Genomic DNA, 20,988 nt, shown 5'->3' with positions numbered 1-20,988 from the left:
TGACCTGTGTGTGTATGTGTGTGTGTTTGCAAAGATAATTAAACAGGGCAAACAGATGAGCCGAGCGAAGGGGGTAGAGGTCACAGGAGATGGAATAAGGATAAGATGACCGCCCGCCTGCCACTGCCCCACACCCATACACACAGACACACACACACCCCCACAACACACGTGTGTGGAGGGAGATTAACAGGGACGGATATAAATGGTGGTATGCTTTATATAAACAGATGTCCTACTGCTGAAGATAGCTTTGACAGTCTCCCCCTTGAAGAACAGCTAGGGATAGGGTCTTACGCAGGGAAATAATGCCTTTGTACTCCTGGGGAGGCTTTACACTGAGGAGGCTGTTACACACTCCACACATTTTGCCTGTCTGCACATCTACAATTACATGAATTATAAGCCAGGGGCTTCAAGAGATTCATTGTCTGCCCTGGCGGAGTGTTGGGGGTGCAAGTGTGTGTAAATAGCATGTGCGGATGTTTGACTGTGTGAATATTTATGCATTTGGCGAGGACTATGGGAGTGTTTGTTTCAGTGGTGGTGAGTGTGTTTGACTGGAGTGTGTGCATGCCGTCATTTATTTATTTGTGTGTGTGTGTGTGTGTGTGTGTGTGTGTGTGTGTGTGTGTGTGTGTGTGTGTGTGTGCGTGCGTGCGTGCGTGCGTGCGTGCGTGCGTGCGTGCGTGCGTGCGTATTCATGCGTGTTTCTATGAGAGATTGTGTGAGGCGGGGGAAGGGCACAAGGGACATTAAATCAATAGGTTACACTCAAGCCTAGAGAGGTAGGGAGAGAGAGAACCATGGGATATGTAGAGGAAAAATTAAAGAAAGAAAGAAAGAACCAAAAAATAAAGAGTGGTGTGCCGTGGTCGGAGGCAGCTTCCTTCATTTGAGACCCAGGCGCCCTATAGCCAGCACTCCAGGAGGAGGGATCCCCTTTCAACACCTTGTTTTATTTAGTATCTATGCTGCCAGTTCATTTGCCAGAGTGGGCTAGAATGGGATTCATTGGGGAGATCAGTGACTTGGAGGTGGAGGTGGGAGAGGCTGGAGGGAGAGACTGCAGGAAAGATGTTAATGACATTATAAGCCATTGTTTCAGAAACTTCATTCCTGAGGCATAAACTGAGCCGGGGGGCATGGCCAGGAGAGGAGGGGGGTACACACACATACACATCCCACCTCTGCTTCCTGAAAAGCTGCCACGGTGTGACCGGCAGCCGAGTTTGTTTCTTTTGCTGCCCCGCTGGCTGCCGACAGTCTTAACGAAAAGCTCTAAACTGATCCAACGTTGCTCTCTAAAAGGTGAACTACCTTGCTCCCTTGCACCAGTCTAAATTCCACCTCTTTGCTCACTAGTTCCAGTCTAAACTTCATCCTCAAAGCCCTCCTTTACTGTCTGACTAACAGACAGAGGTAGAAGGTAGATCATTTGGGACAGACATTCTTGGGGAACCAGTTCGGTGACTTCCGGCAGCCTGAGGGGAAGAGTGGCATGTGACTAGAAGCTGCTCTCTGATCCCCCACGGTGAGCCACCAACAGCAGAATACCACCCGTATCTCTCTCTCCTCGAACCCCCTTCTCGCTGTAACTTCTCCACTTCTTGACTGTTCTCCAGTCCTCGCCTACATCTAATATTTGTATTGGAAAGTAATTACTTGAATCTAGAATCGGTCAAATTACCAAAAACGAACCAAGTAACTGTTGTTGGATCAATGTCTAGCAGTTTAAATAATATGGATAGCTAGTCCAACTGAGTACTGACATCTATAGTGGATAGTTAAGACTGGAGTACAGACAGAGAAATGTGTTGTTCTATTTGTTACTAAATGTAGCCAGGCTGTGGTGATCAACAGTTGCAGTTTCTAGTCACCGGTCAAAGTTCAGAACAAGTGCTTTGTTGGATCGATAGGGCAATTACTTCCGTCTCCCGTCGGATTCATCTTCTGTAAGATTAACCCAGGCAGAGAGCAGGCAGACGTCGCAATGAGTCGGTAGACTAAACAAAGCAAGGATCACAGACGTTTACAGATTCATATCGCTACTCTACCCTTTCTCTCCACACAAGAGAGATGCCACACATGCCACACAATTCCTGCCCTGCCCAAAAGTAAACAGCCGCAGTCGTTTAGTCGTTTCCGAGGAAATGTTTATTTCGTTTTTACCTCAGAAAGAAGAGGGTAAGCTACATTGTGGCTAGCTACATCATGATCCAGTATACTATAGGATATAAGATAATATGAATGTTTGTGATGCTACAGTGTCAATGTCCTGGGTTCAAATACTTTGAAATACTTCACATAAAATCGAAGTAGGTATTTAGATATACAGTACCAGTCAAACGTTTGGAAACACCTACTCATTTGAGTTTTTCTTCATTTTTACTATTTTCTACATTGTAGAATAATAGTGAAGACATCAAAACTATGAAATAACACATATGGAATCATGTAGTAACCAAAGAAAGTGTTAAACAAACATATTTTATATTTGAGATTCTTCAAAGTAGCCACCCTTTGCCTTTGACAGCTTTGCACACTCTTGGCATTCTCTCAACCAGCTTCATGAGGTAGTCCCCTGGAAAGCATTTAAATGAACAAGTGTGCCTTGTTAAAAGTTAATTTGTGGAATTTCTTACCTTCTTAATGCGTTTGAGACAATCAGTTGTGTTGTGACAAAGTAGGAGTGGCATACAGAAGATAGCACTATTTGGTAAAAGACCAAGTCCATATTATGGCAAGAACAGCTCAAATAAGCAAAGAGAAACGACAGTCCATCATTATTTTAAGACATAAAGGTCACTCAATCTGGAAAATTTCAAGAACTTTGAAAGTTTCTTCAAGTGCAGTTGCAAAGACCATCTAGCGCTATGATGAAACCGGCTCTCATAAGGACCACCACAGGAGAGAAAGAACCAGAGTTAATTTATTTTTCATTTAACTAGGCAAGTCAGTTAAGAACAAATTCTTATTTACAATGACGGCCTAGGAACAGTGGGTTAACTGCCTTGTTCAGGGGCAGAACAACAGATTTTTACCTTGTCAGCTCGGGGATTCGATCTAGCAACCTTTCGGTTACTGGCCCAACACCCTAACCACTAGGCTACCTACTGGCCCAATGTAGAAGTTACCTCTGCTGCAAAGGATAAGTTTGTTAGAGTTAACTGCACCTCAGAATGCAGCCCAAATAAATGCTTCATAGGGTTCAAGTAACAGACACATCTCAACATCAACTGTTCAGAGGAGACCGCATGAATCAGGCTTCCATGGTGGAATTGCTGCAAAGAAACCACTACTTAAGGACACCAATAAGAAGAAGAGACCGTGGAAATTTGTCCTTGGGTCTGATGAGTCCAAATTGGAGATTTTTGGTTCCAACCGCCGTGTCTTTGTGAGACGCAGAGTAGGTGACCGGATGATCTCCACATGTGTTGTTCCCACCATGAAGCATGGAGGAGGTGTGATGGTTTGGGGTGCTTTGCTGGTGCTTTGCTGGTAACACTGTCAGTTATTTATTTAGAATTCAAGACACACTTGTGCTTAGTGGGACTATCATTTGTTTTTCAACAGGACAATGACCCAACACACCTTCAGGCTGTGTAAGGGCTATTTGACCAAGAAGTCGAGTGATGGAGTGCTGCATCAGATGAATTGGCCTCCACAATCACCCGACTTACTGAGAATTTTCCAGAACATGTGTGGCCATTATACATTTCAGGATAGTCCGCAAGACTAGGACATTAGACACCATTATACATGCACCTGTCTGGGGAGTGGACATGACTGGTTATTTCTGTAAAATGTATCTATGGACTGTTGCTATGGTCCTACATGCATGCACCTGTCTTAGTCGAGAACATGTATGTATTTTTGAACTATTGGTGTGGCTCTACAGTTTCCATGCCCTAATATGAAACCAAACTAAAATTAGTAAAAGGCAAATTAGATAACTGTGGCTAAATGCCAGAGGGGATGATTCATTAAGAGGAGTTACTGTGTGTGACGTCAGGAGGAAAAATGTATAAGAAGTCTGTGCCAAGACTGGAAAGTTAGTTGTTTTCATGAACCAGCATGGCTTGTATTATGTTGTAATAAAAGTCTATTTGAACTCACAGGCTCCGGTATTTGAGAAGTATGATTGACTGAATATTTCCACGACAACCTCAACTCAATTGAGATGGTTTGGGATGAGTTGGACCGCAGAGTGAAGGAAAAGCAGCCAACAAGTGCTCAGCATATGTGGGAACTCCTTCAAGACTGTTGGAAAAGCTGGTTGAGAGAATGCCAAGAGTGTGTAAAGCTGTCTTCAAGGCCAAGAGTGGCTACTTTGAAGAATATAAAATATATTTTGCTTTGTTTAACACTTTTTTGGTTACTACATTATTCCATGTGTGCTATTTCATAGTTTTGATGTCTTCACTATTATTCTACAATGTAGAAAAGAGCAAAAATAAAGAAAAACACTTGAATGATTAGGTTTGTCCAAACTTTTGACTGGTACTGTATTTTACTTGAAAAGACAAGTAGTTTCATATTTTAATGTATTTGTAAATACAATTGGAAAGTATTAGAAAAACTAAAATACACAGAGTGAAATGCACTCCCATACATTTAACACAGCTATCGAAAATAGTATTTAAAATAAGTATTTTAACATATGGTCAAATACAATTTGACGACTATTTGGTTTATACAAATAACCATTCAAATTCTCAAATAAAGGTATTTGTTTTGGGCTGTATATTTGAAAATACTCAAATACACAGAAAAACTATATATTTTAAACCAGATACTCAAACACACATGCATATAACCCCCGATCTGCTATTTATATGTAGGCCTATCCCTTCTTGGCACCTTAGCTAGCAGTCATTCATTTATAAGTAAAACTCTAGGAAGGGAAGCACAAACAGAGGAGAGTAAAGGTAGAGGAGGGGGAAGGTAGGGGTCCGATAATGAGCAGTTGTCTGTGACTCAGTAGCTTGGGACAAGTAATGGGGCGAAAAAGGGGGGTGGGGAGAGCGCAATGTCCCAGCTGATGCCCTCCATAGAAAGAGATGACAAAGGCCAGCCACAAAACCCCGTAGAGGAGGGGGTCACAATACCCCCCAAAGCCCATGGGACCTGCCCTTCGACATGGCTGCGGCTAAGCATGCACAACCACTCTTTAATAACTAACCCACCCCCCAAAAGAGGGGGTTGCAGCCTCCCTCCACAACAGAATACCCCCAAGCCTTTTCATAATTCAATAGCCACACAGGGCCTGGCATCCGATGTTTGGAGGGATAGATCATGACGCCGCTATTTCCATTTTTGGGGAGGGGGGGGCTGTGGGAATTGTGACATTTGAGTCCCCCCATCCTCTGAATGAGAGATGCAGTGTAGGGAACAGCAGGCTCTCTCTGTTTGCTATGAGCATGTCTGTGGTAGCATATAGCGTTAGCATCTTTCAGATACAGAAGCTTTGTTTTACCAACCAGTCCACCCCCGATCCCCACCATCATCACATACATTACTGAACATATGCAGCCTACATACAGTACATCCACTGTGCAAAGCAAAGCGATTTCCCCTATTCATGGGTTGCATCTTTTATCACAATATTGTTCTGAACGTTAGTTTTGGACTGATGCCCGACTGAGCATTTTACTCAATGCATCGTCAATGAGCGCTAATGAAGATCTCATCAAAAGTGCATTACAGTGCCATGGAAATAGAACAACATTCAAAGGGAGGCAAATAACTAGTAGGAAAACCTTTTGTCATCATTTTGATGTCGCCAGATTGGCTTTAGATGCTGTATAAAATTGACCGGATTTTACCTAGCCAACGTTAGCATTGCTAGCTATTTTTGACAAACTTTGCTAGCTAATGACAACATTGCCATCAGTCTAAAGTAAATTTGACGACATGATAAGGCTGGCAAAGTGTTGATATTTGACTACTTTAGCAATGCCATTGTATTTCCAGGCACTATAGTGTAATTTAGACAAAACAGTGGTTAGCCTCCGTCCAGAATGACTGGGTTAATCACCACTTTAGGGCACCACTATGGCGCCGCTGTTAGAGGACGACTTGAGAGCGGTCATAACAATGGCATGATGCGACCGAGTAACGGAGGCGCCACCTATGAGAAGTACACTTAGCAGCTGCCCTCCAGTCTAATCGTGCTGTTTCAATCTGAAACAAGATTAGCCAGGCTTTGGAATTGGCTTTTCCCATTACACAGTGGGAGTAGGATCCTGCCAACCTCATGACTCTCTCCTGTGAGCTGCCTAACAGCCTCATAACAGTGCCTGCCTACACACCTGACGACGGGAGGTGTGTGTGTGTGAGTGTGTGTATGTGTGGAGAGGGGGCAGGGAGAGGCAAGCCTCCATCACCGTGGGAGACAGACAGATGGAGATGGAAATGAGTAGGCAGTGAGCAATTGCAAACCTCCTCCTACAGCTGATCCAGGCATAAAACAACGCAGACACACACGCTTGCACAATCACAAACCAAACGAGGCAGAATAGGCCATTCCTATTCAAATGTTCTCTTGTCGCTCACGTGGGTATTTGGCTAGTTAAGCATTAGATGATTAGATGAGTGTAAATTTTAAAAAACACCTCACTGCGAAGCATTATATCTAAAAACACTTTCACCAAAGCAGAATGTAGAGTTCTTTCCTTTTAAATGACTGTACTGTTGACAAGAATTTGTGATAGTGCTGTATAATACTTTTTATGTGATTGTGAGTGTGTGTGCTGCAGTGTGCGTGTTTTTGTGTGTGTCTGGCTTCCTTCGTCAGACAGCCATCTGTCCCCGTGGGAGCTGTTCTGAGGCACACTATTGGCTTACGCGAGCTGAAAGGGTGAGAGGGATCATCATTTTGGGGGGAGGTCATGTGACAGAGCGCTCTTTCAAAAGGCCGACACCGCTGTCACACAAAGAGAGTCCGAGCTGACGCAGCACAAATCGCCCCCAGCCAGCCATGCCAATGAAGCCCCCCCCCTAATCTCCCCTCTCTCTCTCTTTCCTTCTCTCAGCAATCGGCTACCTTCTACACACAGCCGCTTTCCCATTACAAACCCACACAGGATTGGACCAATAGGACTTCAATGAGCGTCATCAATTCATACTGTTTACTGACACTCCCTAATAAAAAATGTCATGCAATTTCATTAAATTTTTAATAAGCTGAAAAATAAATCAGCTGAATTTCAATAGGTGGAGGAGAGCATATAGTCTCTCGGTTGTTCATGACAAGTTATATTATTAAAGTATATGGAGGTAGTTTCTCTAGGCCTCTCTCACCCCCCAGAATGATTGAGTTTATAGCAGGCTGAAGTGTCTGAGTGCCAGTGTGTGTCAACGACAGAGTCCTTGTAACTGGGCCACTCCTTCCAACAACAAAAAAAGAAAGAGAGAGAGACAAAGAGAGAGAGAAAGAGGTAGATAGATACAGGACGTACTACTACTGTACCATAACGGCTCGCCAAACACTGCATCTATCTTTATCCACACACAGATACATGACAAAACGGCGGCGGCTCATTTTTAGCCTCTTGATATAGTGCGATATGTGGCCGTGAGTCAAAACAAAAAGTATCCACTCCGAGGGGGGGGGGGGGGGATTGTCAGCCGTGCGAACATGGAAATAGACTGGGATGTTTATCGTGCGCACACAAATACTTGTAGGGAATTCCCTGTCTGGCGGTGGGCTAATATCTTCACAGTGTGAGATTTCTTTTAGAACCAAGTACTGTTGGTTACCAAAGTGTTTGGTTTTTCATGTCGGGCATATATGCTTAATTGAAAACTTTTCCAGTCTTGAAGCCCAATAAATGCCCTACGTCATAATTGAATTCATTGGCTGACGGCTGTAGTAGCTCTGAGGCAATTGGACGAGGCGGCGGTCGTGGTTGATTGGATGGAGGTTGAATGTGTAGCCAATTGCAATAGTTTGTATGGAAGTTCCATGTGTGTTGATTAATATTTCAAACCCCAAGTCATCCTGCGAACATTCTATGTCATTAAATAAACAAGGAGGCCCTTGCCACTTACGGTAATCCGCCATCAATAATAAAAAACTAAAAATCGACACATTGTAGTTTGCGACCCGGAAATCTGTATGAGTCATCAAATTGCAACCGGACAGCTGATAAAAAACGCATGACACCGAAAATAAGTCATCGGGTTCTTCTGTGGGACGTCACAACAGTACTAACTGGCAAACGTCTTCTGGTTGCTACGAGATACCAAAACCGGTAGCCCGGGTAACCTGCTGGCACTACTTTTTCCCTTTGGGGAGTGGAAGGATACCCCTAGTCATTTACATGTGCGGGGACCTTTCCCTGTATCCCCCCCTCCTCTCTCACCGTCCCTCTTTCCTTCAGAGCGTCATAGCACACCAGGTTCTGTTCACTGCTCCCCAGTCACTCAGGCAGTCAGGTATATTAATGCACTCTCCAGCCCTCTTGACCTTTGCCGCTCATAAAGCACGTCCCCCAGATCGCCATTTGTCATATGCAGACACTCCTGACTGACCGGGAGGCAGGCAGACCAGCAGGGGGGAGACAGGAGGCAGGGGAGGGGACACACTGGAAGAGGAGAGGGAGGAGGCAGGGCAGACAATGGCTTGTGATGAGGGATTGAACTTCTCTCTCTTTTTGTCTTTTTGCTCCCTTTTCCAGCACATAGGATTTGTGCTATTCCCCAAGGACGACAGTAGTGGCAAAGTTGGTGGAAGGGGAGGGGGTCCCAAGGGAGTGTGTGTGTGTGTGTGTGTGTGCAGACCCAAGTGTGTGTGGAGGAGGATGGCAGGCAGTGAGTGAGCTTCTAGAAAAGATCGCTAAGGAGAGAGGGAGAATACTCTAAGGACTCATGGAATCTATCGACATACAGAGCAGCCACAGTAATAACACCAAATCCCTGGGAGGTTAACATGATAGTATACGAATTACTGTACGGTAACTTCCATTGAAAATGCTTCATGTGTCAGAACGAAACCTCTGTGTACTAGCCATATGAATTCATCATTGAGAAATTAAACAGAAAACGCAACAACAAAAAATGCCTGTGTAAAAAATTAACAAACGGAACATAAATCACTATTAGATCTGTTGTTTTATCAAGTATTTCCAGTGAACATTCAGCCTTTCGTAGAGAGAAACCCCGTTTGTTAAGACTAACTTTAAAAGGCTGTGAATTGAAATAGCTGCCGGCAGGGTAGAAATGAAAGGAATCGGCGCATTTAATTTATTCTCCCTCGCTGTTATTGTGCTCTTTTGAAGAATTTCCCAGACACCACAGTCAAGCATGTCACCTGTGATTCCCTGGTTGCCTCTCGTAATAATGCGTGTTGTGATGCCGTGTTGTGATGCTGTGTAAACCTATTGTCTTTGTGGTGCAGCACAAGAATGCGTGTCGATTCTGTGCACTTTTCATCTTGAAACACATCAGTTCCTCAAAGTTTTCCATAGACGAGCCTTGATTCCCACCTAATTCCCATCTAAAAAGAGTGCTTGCTTTCCCCGCTGTGTCTTCAGAGGAAATAATTACAAAATACACCTATACACTTCCCTCCGTATTAATTTGGACAGTGAAGCTAAATCTTTTGCTTTTGCATCCACATTAAGGTAGAAGTGTTCCGAAAGATATGCTATTGTTATTTACAATAAAAATGACTCAAAAATGGCACAATACATTATTCCTAATTCCTATTGGGCAAAACATAATCCGAAACAAAACCAAAACCAACTGCAAATGCATCCAACAAGTTCGTACAGCCACAAGCTTCATGTAGTCATTCCGTACTAGGAATATAGTACCAAATACTAAACGTTTGACTACTTTAATACACTAATACACTAATTGAATTTGTCCAAATACGTGTGAGAGAAAAAACGTATTCAAACGGGGGGACTACTAGATACATACGTGCTTTCATTTCTAAATGGTAAAACAGATATGAAAATACCCTCAAATAAAATATGTCATTCTGTACTATCGCCTCATATGAAACATTTGATGTCACCTCCAAAATGCTTGAGTACAAAGCCAAATTGACACATTTTAGCTTCACTCTCCAAATAAATACGGAGGGGAGATGTTTTTCCCCAGCGAGACAACATAAAACAGAGCAAGTGAGCGGCACATGTTGCATATAATTAACGTGAGCCTCTTTGCACGTGAAGTTAACCGCTAATTCAAATAAGAAACTTAATTGACTTGTATTTGAATAACATTCAAGCTACAGAGCAATTATCATCCAAATGGTTAACGGGAGGTTTCCTCCGCCACCTTATCTACACTGTGGAATCAGCATCTGTTTATCAGTATGAAATCCACACCTTAGGTCTCGTTGAGAAAGAAAGCCCGCTTAGCCTAATGTCAGAGCCATGTATAACAACGTATAGATTTAGAACCATATATAGTGTCTCTCGACATACAACTCTGCTAAACTCAATAATCAAACCAACTGCAATGAGATGGCCCTTGCACAACTAGCCCCGTGTGGTCGATAGAACTGATATGAAGTCAGACGAGAAAACGGACATCCCCGTGTCCCTTCTGGTTATGCAGTGGAGGTGAAGGAGTGATGGACTCTTCAACCGCCCTTGACAGGGGAAGACCCCGGCCGTCGATATCCTATTGATCCCGCTGACCCATCATGCTGGTCCAACAAGGCAGGGCTCACTGTACCCGGACAACTCAGAGTAGTCACAGTCTGCCTGGTCAGAGATAGAGATTGGAGGAGGGCTCATTTAGCTAGGCACTATGCAGGCTTCTGGAGAGTTTGTCATTTCTCGGTCATGCACAGACACAGACACAGACACACACACACACATGAGTCATTGGATGGGTCTTCTGCGATCACAACAGCCCTCACGACAACACCATGCAAAAAAGTCCTTCTTCAATCAATTCAACCACTACCCCAAAACCACTGGCCCATCGCAGCCGTGTATGTATTTTAATGCAGCGGCAGTTGCAGTTCCCTACTGAAAACCCTCCCAAAACGAAGTGAAGAGGGATATTCTCTCTGTGGCCATTGATATGCATGGCTACCAGCTGTTGTGCTGTCCACAGTGTGGATATGGTTCTCCGTCAAAAGGCTTAGCCGTGCCTGTGCCTTGCATATGAAACAGGACATGGTCTTCAGTTCCCTCAGGGAGTTCACTTCCTACCCCTTCCTTTCCCTCCCCCACTCCTTCCCTCCCTTTCCCCCCTCCAACAAGCGGCCCCTTCAGCTGGAGGCCAGATATCCCAAGGTGCACTGGGGACATTTTTGGGCAGTGGGAAGGGAAGTTTCAGCCCCTGTGAAACAGGGTCTGGAGCCCAGCCACACTTTTGGAGCAGTGCTTTTGAAAACAACGAGGCCCCCAGATCTCCTTGCTAGAGAGGGCTGACTCTGCAGAAAGAGAGCGGGGCCTGCCTGCTACCTGGCTTGCACTCTACAAAATGGATCTCTTTCCACTTTTGCCACCCTTTTGAGAGTCCACAAAAGAGCTTGTAGTCCAAACTCAGTTTTAGGCTTCTTCCATTTTCAAACTTAATTGCAACTGCAGACCAAAAGCATCACGATGAAAGTCCTATCTGAATGCCTCCGCCTTCACAGCCTCTCTCTAACAACTGCTCTTTGCCTACAAAAGCCTTCCTAGCCACCCCGGCGTGAGAATGACACATGGAGGGAAAACAACTTGATTTTTCTGTCCCAAAGAAACTGGACGGTGGAGGGTTGGATATAACAGTGCCGTGCAGGTGTGGGGACACGTTTCATTCATGCCTATTCAAGAGGGTTTGTTGGGGCGGCAGGTAGCCTAGTGGTTAGAGCGTTGGACTAGTTACTGGAAGGTTGCAAGATCGAATCCCCAAGCTGAAAAGGTCAAGAAATCTGTCGTTCTGCCCCTGAACAAGGTAGTTAACACACTGTTCCTAGGCCGTCATTGAAAATAAGAATTTGTTCTTAACTGACTTGCCTAGTAAAATAAAAAAAATAATAAAAGGGTTTGCAGTTGATGCTTGCATAATGAATGTGTCTCCTCTCTCTCTTGCAGGGAGTGGTGGGTCTGGAATGTAACGTGTGTCGCAACTCTCCCGTTTCCCGGACTAACTACTAGTTTTCCCCTGGCTAACTACTAGTCTTGTCTGCTGGCTTCCACAACGCGACGTCTGCCAAAACACACAACTAAACAACGTCTGATAGCCCTGCCGCACTAGAGAGCAACCAACCAGCTTGCTACAGTACAGGGAGAACCATTGAGCCATTGAGATTTTTAGGCTCAGAGTCTGAATGCTTTTGAATTCTTTTTTTTCGCCTTACGCAACCAAAAGACTGTGCTGCTGCCTGTGCATAAACTAAGCTCTCTCCCATTCTTTTTCTCTCGTTCATATCTCCTCCCAACAGATGGGGCGCATATAAATCACATCGTCTTGATGTGAAATAAAAAGCTAGGGAGGTCCTAAATCTGCGGCCGCCATCCTTATCTAAACATCCTGCCACTGATGATGTTTGCCACCCACATGTGTTCTCGCCAGAAACGATAATAAAGGCAAGCCAACATTGGCATGGTGAACTTAGAGACCAAGTCTACTGCTCCACACCCTGCTTGTAAACTTTGAACACGTTCAGCAGTTCACTGAGCTAACTCACTTGCTCATTCACTGTTGTTTGCACTCCCACAGTCAACACCGGCGTGCTCGCATCTAAAATGAAAACGGAGAATGCACTTTTATTGCAAATTCCAACACAGCCTTTTATAAGGGAAGTAGGCTACAATAAGGAAGGTGTACTGCAAAGTCGGTGTGGTGTCATTTTTCTGTCTATGGGTGGGACGTGTGTGTGTTGGGTAATGCCCAGACGGCTGCTACCAAGCAGCAGTCTGCTCCTCAGAGGAGCAAAGCGTCTCCGAGGCCAGGAAGTCCTTCGAGCTCACTTCCTGTGTCTGACTGTGAGATGGCTGCCAGCTACATTCACAAACCTTCACAAAACCACCCTTTCCTCTCGCCAACAACTCAAGAAAAAAAGGTATTGAAAGCACAATAAATGCAATCCGGTCTATCACTTACTTGCTTCTCGGAAACGCATTTCAAAGTCACACCCGTGGTGAAATGCGCTGACAAATGGAAACTTGTACAGTAGCGAGAGAAGTTTAGCAATATTATCATAATTCAAGACTCTGCAAATTTTCTCTCATTAGCATTGCTTTTACAAAGCCGCTAGATCAAAAAAAGAGTGAATCCAAAAGGACGCTCATATTAACAATTTCTAACACACGGGCGCTTTTTGAGACCCTCTAAAAATAGAAGAGACGTTTAAAGAGGGGTCCTTTAGGTTCCCCCACTCACGCCTAAACACAGATGAGTGCCAAGAGAAAGTGTTGACTGTGCATGGCAAGGCTCTGGCCCTCCTAAAATACTGGCAAATGGAAGGGGAAAGACTGTGGTGGTGTATTGTTAGACCTCTGCTGGTAAACACTTCCTCTTTGTTTGTATGGCCCACTGAAAACTGTCTTACCATAATCACCCACTCTCCTTTCACCCTCCTTTCATGCTGAGGGGCAAAGCAGTAGGTAATAAAGGGGAAGGGAAAATAGTGTGTGTGATGGGGGAGGTGAATGTCCCCCTTTGTTGGGATCATATTATGTTTCCACCACAATACTCCTGTCCCTGCTTCATCAACTCTATTCATGTTAACAGTTCATGCAAATGACCATGCTTGCCTTTCATTTGTGGAGGGGGCTCTTTTATCAGTCCTAGCTGGAGGAAGAGGGGAGGGATGATCCCCCCTCTGCCTGCCTCCCCACCCCAAAGCGCAGACTTAATCCCCCCATATGACTTAAGGCTCGCTCACATCGAACTGAATGTGGACCTAGCGTTCGTCTGCCAATCGTTCAGCGAGCTGTGTTTAAGGGACAACCCGATGTAGACGTCTGACTGCTGACATTTTTCATGTGATTCTACGTGTAAAATCGGTGCGCACTCGGTTAGCAAATTACATTTAGCGGTGCCAAGTACTCTCCGCCAGCAAACGCTATTGGTGTGAACCCTTAGAATCAAGGGTCTGCCTGTTGTAGTAGCAGTTCTAGGCTAAAGCCTATCTATCCTTCAATGTAAAAGTCAGGGTTAGGCGAACTGAGGCCCCCATACTCTTCACAGCGCTCAATTACCCCGAAAGGGTGAGCCTGGGTGGCATGCAGGAGACGAGACTCTGAGCCCCTCTCACGTGTGTGATAGGCTCCACTCTCCTTCATTTAGGGCTCATCAGATAGCCGGCAATGGAAGAGCTGTGGGAATCCGCCTGATAAATCATGGCTTATTTTGATGGGTCGTTCGTGAACGAGCCGCTCTTTTTGAACAGATATTGTTGGTGAACATCGGGAGCCGAATCGCATCGGTGAAAGAGACGTTCATTTCGCTCCCTGATTTGCATACTGCTACTACTGATTTCTTTGCTCAAAACAACGTTTTTCTGCAGAAAGTTACAAAATAATTATATGAAGAGGGTGAACCCGCACGGCAGAAACAATAAATAGTGGGGAGAGCGGGTAAATCTGGTCCCCGCTGATTTGTTTCAGGCCATCTAATAATTTGGCCAAGTAAAAATGTATTTGAACGCGCATTTCACGATCTGACATAATGGTAGTTAGTCTACCTTTGGGGATTTACATTGGATATGGTCAATTGTTTCATGGTTATACGTCGATGTTTAAGCATTTTGAATGAAGAACCGGTTGGGAGCCAAATGAGCCAGCTCTTTTAGGTGAATGGGCCAGGTCACCGAAAAGACTCGGAATGCCCATCACTAATGGCTTGCAGAAACAGTGATGGTCTCCCCTCCCTCTCGTCTTCTCATTAGAATATTAGTGCTCTGAAATAATATAATATTTTTTAGAATCACTGCATTTGGAGGGGGAAAAATCATAGTAAAAAAGTGTTTAGTAATATTTAACATATTTTGTTGTGACATGGGATTTGATCTTACTATAGTAACCCATCGGCACAAACACAGACAGATTGAAGCGATAGTAGCTATTAGTTCTTCAGCTGACAAAGTAGACGTCTTCTACTGTAATGGGCTCTCGAGGCAGACACAACAATGAACCTATCTCGCGCGTCATAATAAAAAGACAGCCCGCCATTACGCACGGAAGAGCCCCTCGTTAACGAAACATCCACATTCAAGTACCTGAGATAACTTGGCCCGACCAAAGTGCCTCTTTCTCAAACACAGCCAGTCTGCCACAATACACTGAAAAGTGCGAACTGAGAGAGCGGCGGCCCCCACCTCAAGAGATGTAAAGGGGGAGTGGGGTGCGAGCGTGCAACTGCCTGGGGGGGGGGGGGGGGGGGGCGTTTTGCTGTAGGAGGTGTTCTCCGGATTTAAGAAATGACAACTTTATTTCCTTGTCCCGTCCTTACATCACATGAGTTCTCGATAGTTGTTGTAACACTATTATAGGGTAATTTGTTGTTAAATGGGATTGTTTTTAAAGTAAGGTCAATAAAATTGAGCCATTGACACCCGCAGAGGTGTTTCACAGGTAAATAATGATTTTATTGCCACCAGAGGCGTTTAGCTGGTATTGGTGGACAATTAGTAACAATATGTGAAGTGTAACCAAATCCTGGAAAGACTCGCCTCCAGTCTAAACAAACCCATGGCAGGGACAAGTCATTGCAGTTTGCACCAATAGTATACTGTACTCTAGATAGGAGACGTTCTAGATAACATTGTATTTACAAGAAGACAACACAACAACACACCAGAAAGAGAAATGGAAACAAACGTTCAACAGTGTAACAACATTCATATAATGCAACAACAACACTTGCAACACAGTGCAACTACATTGTAACATAGACTTCAACTCACCCTTGATGCTTTCCTCTTATATTTGTTGGCGAAGTCAAATTTCTCTTTAATCTCGTCCAAATGCTGCTCCAGGCGCGCCTTCTCCTCTTTCCCCGTGTAATCCTGGCCCAATAGGATGTATGCTCTCCAGTTGGCAGAGTCAAAGCCCCAGTGGCAAGTCCTGTTTTCCAACGATTTGTGACTGTGCACCACGAATTTATGTGTCGGGTACATGAGTCTGCAGTCCATGCACTGAATGCAGGCTGCGTTTGGGCTGGTGTACAGCTCCGGGACGAAGAGACCCTTGCACTTTCCGAAACACTCGTGGTATATTTTGAAGCTTCTCTCCGTGATCTCCAGCTCCAGGGAGCCAGAGAACTCTTTCTTGCAGTGCGGCGGGTAGGTGCCCCCGTAAATCAGGGCATTGCACAGGCGCTCCGCGTCAGTTTTGGTGATGAGTCCGCAGGAAGGCGCGGAGAATGGGAGAATCCCCATGACTTTGAGGATCTCCAGCTGTTCCGCCGTGCACCGGGAGCAGTAGATGTGGAGGTCGTCGCACACCGAGTTGATCTGTTGGAGGGAGAAATCCCGCAGGACGGTGTTGAGGATCTGCGGCAAGCACAGACGTTTCTCGCCGCCGACCACGAAACAGGAGACAGTCTCCGTCTCCAAGACCGTCTCGCACCTCTCAGTGGAGCGGTCGGACGGGATGAAGAGAGGCCCCGGCATCACTGTCGGCGGCTGCATGGGCAGATGCAGCACGGGCTCGGGCTCTTTCCCATCCTTCTTGAACAGGAGGTCATGTGGCCATCGAGCAGAAAAAGCCGCCGGTCCGCCGAGGGAGCTCATAGAACTCAGATGAAACTGCTTGAGAGTTTGTTGCAGTCCTGGGTGAGGTTGGAAGCTTTGTCGAGTTACAGTCTCCATGTTTTCACTACGACTTTGAAAGCGAGAGTTCCTGTCAACTGGGGAAAACTAAAACAATCGAAAGACACGATAGGTCCCGGTTCCTTGTAAATCCAAGGTATCCCAGAATTAGTCAAGTGCGGAAAGCGCTTCATCAAACATCCACAAAAAAAGTCCCAGGTAGTGAGTTTCCAATTCCGTTGACTAGGAGCCTACTAGGCAAATGGTGACACCGGCGAGTCTTCCCATGCAGTAGACTCCCGACTGTCCATATCTAAAACGCGTCCCTCTGAAACTCCTCCAAAAAGGAATGATACGCTTTTGAAGTTCCAGAAAAAGTATCGACCGATAAAGCAAAGCCTTCTCTCTATGTAAAAGTATCGACCGAAAAAGCAAAGCCTTCTCTCTATGTAACAGGTGTAAAACACATACAAAAATCAGTTTGAAATACTGCAGTAGAGCCCGATGCAAACACTCCGTTTACCCACGCAGTTCGCTACGCCTGTGTGGAGATGGCTAGTCTGTGAGCTGGGTTGCGCTCGCTCACTCACTCACCCACTCACTCACTTGCCCCCTCGCTCTCTCTCTCTCCCCCCCCCCCCCCCCTCTCCCTCTCGCTCTCTCTCGCATCCCTCTCTCAGTGTTTGTGAGTGTCTGGCTCAATCATTGAATCCCAGCCAAGAATGTGACTGACTCCGCAGGCTGGCTCTTCCAGGAACAAGTCGACACTCCCCTACTTCTAGAAGCCTTGTACGGAATATGCAAAGGCGAAAAAAATGCACAGGGCTCATTGAATCCCTTGATTCACAGCTAGGAACGGCTGTAACCGAAAGAGAATGGGTGGAGTTTGCTACAGACAGTCAAATTTAGACTTTAAGGTTGAAATGCAAATTATACGACTGACTGCGGTTTGTTTATTTAGGTTTATCTTTCCAGGCTGGCTTATACTGTGAATTGCGGAAACTAGGGAAGAATACATATTAGGGCCACATATTTTCAGATTATAGCAACATATTAATAACTATTATTATTGTTATTTGGACGCACCATTCCAATTCCATTAATTTTACGCATAGGCTGTTTTTACGCATAGACTTGTTTAAATCCATAGATGTGCCAGTTAATTGCGCAAGCACGGCTATACTGTTCGAGCTCCCCTACAGTAGCAGCACAGTCTATGCAATGAAACAATTATGTTTGAGTCACTTTCCCCCAGGGTTTTTTAGTTTTAATTGCAATGTGCAACAACGAGAGCATGAATACGCACACTTTAAACGTATTAACAATTGAGCAGTGCAGTGGGTGTTGGCTACGATCAAGTGGACTAGCCTACATCGAATCATTCCTATTGTGCTGAAAAGAGTTGGGAAAGGTGAGAAAAATACAAACTGAACTGTCAGTGTGCATTTAAAATGTACATGGTTACTTAGGTGTAATGAACTTGAGCAATTTGTATATTTTTTTCAATGAATGTGATTGAATAAATAATATAGCCTACGCCTAGTACACTTGTGGAGTGTAGATTAGCTTTTTTACTACTACACGGTTTTAAAACTAATCGGCCTTCAAAAGATTCATGAAATTAACTGTATACCAGTCTACACCTGCATTGTAATGTTGTTCATTTGGTCGGCACTGTTGTCGTTTGCTGTCATCTCCAGTAAAGATTTACTGTGATGACGTGAGCTAAACATGAAAGGTGAGGCAATTGTTTGCCGTTCCTGTGGCTCCTCCTAGCCATGAGGCAATGTAACTGCAACCGCATGGCAATTGGAGAAATGCTCAGTCACAGAGGTCATTAGAATATAAATTAGGCCATAAATTAGTACTCTGGATATTAATATCATCAATATATTTACATGGCATATAGCAAACATAACCATGAGTAGGCTACAATGTTCATGTGAGCAATATTCTGACCCCTACATTTACATTTACATTTAAGTCATTTAGCAGACGCTCTTATCCAGAGCGACTTACAAATTGGTGCATTCACCTTATGATATCCTAGACCAAAGGCCAATGTGTTATATTGAGTTTATATGCCAATCATGACCTACCCTCCAGAGGCAATCATTTACATTTACATTTAAGTCATTTAGCAGACGCTCTTATCCAGAGCGACTTACAAATTGGTGCATTCACCTTATGATATCCAGTGGAACAACCACTTTACAATAGTGCATCTAACTCTTTTAAGGGGGGGGGGGGGGGGGGTTAGAAGGATTCCTTTCTCCTCTCCTAGGTATTCCTTAATCCACTTGCTAAATCCTACACCAACAGTCTCAACCATTTTCCACAATGGATCAGTCCAACCCTTTTTGAAACAAATGATAATTATGACAATGTTTGAGTGCAAGTGGACAAACTGGTACCCAGGCTAGGATTTTTCCATTTTCCTCAGAATCCCACCCACAGTAATTGACATGGTGGGTTGACAGATCTGGAGCTATAGTGATGAGCTATATCCTGAATGGCTTGCGGATAAGTTACCCTTTTGGAGGGACAGGAGGGACCTGGGGCTTTGTCTATTTGCTAATGGATATGAGTGAGATGCAGTGTATGCGGCGGCAGGTAGGCTAGTGGTTAAAACGCTGACTAGTAACCGAACAGTTGCTGGTTTGAATACCTGAGCAGACCAGGAGAAAAATCTGTCGATGTGCCCTTTAGTAAGGCTCTTAACCCTAATTTGCTCCAGTGATGCCATACTACTATGGCTGACCCTGTAAAAAAACAAAAACACATTTCACTGTTCCTATCCGGTGTAGGTTACTATACAGTACCAGTCAAAAGTTTGAACACATCTACTCATTCAAGGTTTTTTTTAAATTTTTTACTATTTTCTACATTGTAGAATAATAGTGAAGACATCAACACTTTGAAATAACTATTATGGAATCATGTAGTAACCCAAAAAATTGTTAAACAAATCAAAATATATTTTAGATTTTAGATTCTTCAAAGTAGCCACCCTTTGCCTTAATGACAGCTTTGCACACTCATGGCATTCTCTCAACCAGCTTCACCTGGAATGCTTTTCCAACAGTCTTGAAGGAGTTCTCACATATGCTGAGTACTTGTTGGCTGCTTTTCTTTCACTCTGCGGTCCAACTAATCCCAAACCATCTCAGTTGGTTTGAGGTCAGGTGATTGTGGAGGCCAGGTCATCACTCTCCTTCTTGGTTATATAGCTTATCCTGTTGAAAAACAAATGATCGTCCCACTAGCGCAAACCAGATGGGATGGCGTATCACTGCAGAATGCTGTGGTAGCCATGGTGGTTAAGTGTACGTTGAATTCTAAATAAATCATTGACAGTGTCACCTGCAAAGCACCCCCACACTATCACACCTCCATGCTTCACTGTGGGAACCACATATGTGGAGATCATCCGTTCACCTACTCTGCGTCTCACAAAGACACATCGGTTGGAACCAAAAATCTCAAATTTGGACTCATCAGACCAAAGGACAGATTTCCACTGGTCTAATGTCCATTGCTTGTGTTTATTGGCCCAAGCAAGTCTATTCTTCACATTGGTGTCCTTTAATATTGGTTTCTTTGCAGCAATTTGACCATGAAGGCCAGATTCACGCAGTCTCCTCTGAACAGTTGATGTTGAGATGTGTATGTTACAAAGAAGCATTTATTTGGGCTGCAATTTCTGAGGCTGGTAACTAATGAACTTATTCTCTGCAGCAGAGGTAACTCTGGGTCTTCAATTTCCTGTGGCGGTCCTCATGAGAGCTAGTTTCATCATAGCGCTTGATGGTTTTTGTGACTGCACTTGAAGAACCTTGAAAAGTTCTTGACACTTTCCCTGATTGACTCACCATCATGTCTTAAAGTAATGATGGACTGTTGTTTCTCTTTGCTTATTTGAGCTGTTCTTGCCATAATATACACTTAATCTTTCACCAAATAGGGCTATCTTCTGTATACCCCCCTACCTTGTCACAACACAACTGATTTGTTGAAACGCATTAAGGAAAGAAATTCCACAAATTGACTTTTAACAAGGCACACCTGTTAATTGAAATGCATTCCAGGTAACTACCTCATGAAGCTGGTTGAGAGAATGCCAAGAGTGTGCAAAACTGTAATCAAGGCAAAGGGTGGTTACTTTGAAAAATCTCAAATCTCAAATATATTTAGATTAGTTTAACACTTTTTTGGTTACTACATGATTCCACATATGTTATTTAATAGTTTTGATGTCTTCACTATTATTTTAC

General features: G+C 44.3%; 1 protein-coding gene across 1 annotated transcript in view; it reads right to left on the bottom strand.

The window, feature by feature from the left end:
- Window positions 1–17,257, bottom strand: part of LOC139542077 (ski oncogene-like) — a 75,393-nt gene extending 58,136 nt beyond the window's left edge. The window contains exon 1 of the mRNA XM_071347095.1: window positions 15,869–17,257. Within this exon, the coding sequence (XP_071203196.1) occupies window positions 15,869–16,774 (906 nt within the window). The 5' untranslated portion in view covers window positions 16,775–17,257. The remainder of the gene's footprint in view (window positions 1–15,868) is intronic.
- Window positions 17,258–20,988: the final 3,731 nt, after the last annotated feature.

This window comes from Salvelinus alpinus, chromosome 17, assembly GCF_045679555.1.
Source record: "Salvelinus alpinus chromosome 17, SLU_Salpinus.1, whole genome shotgun sequence".
Lineage (NCBI taxonomy): Eukaryota > Metazoa > Chordata > Actinopteri > Salmoniformes > Salmonidae > Salvelinus > Salvelinus alpinus.
This window is presented reverse-complemented; position numbering and strand designations above follow the sequence as displayed.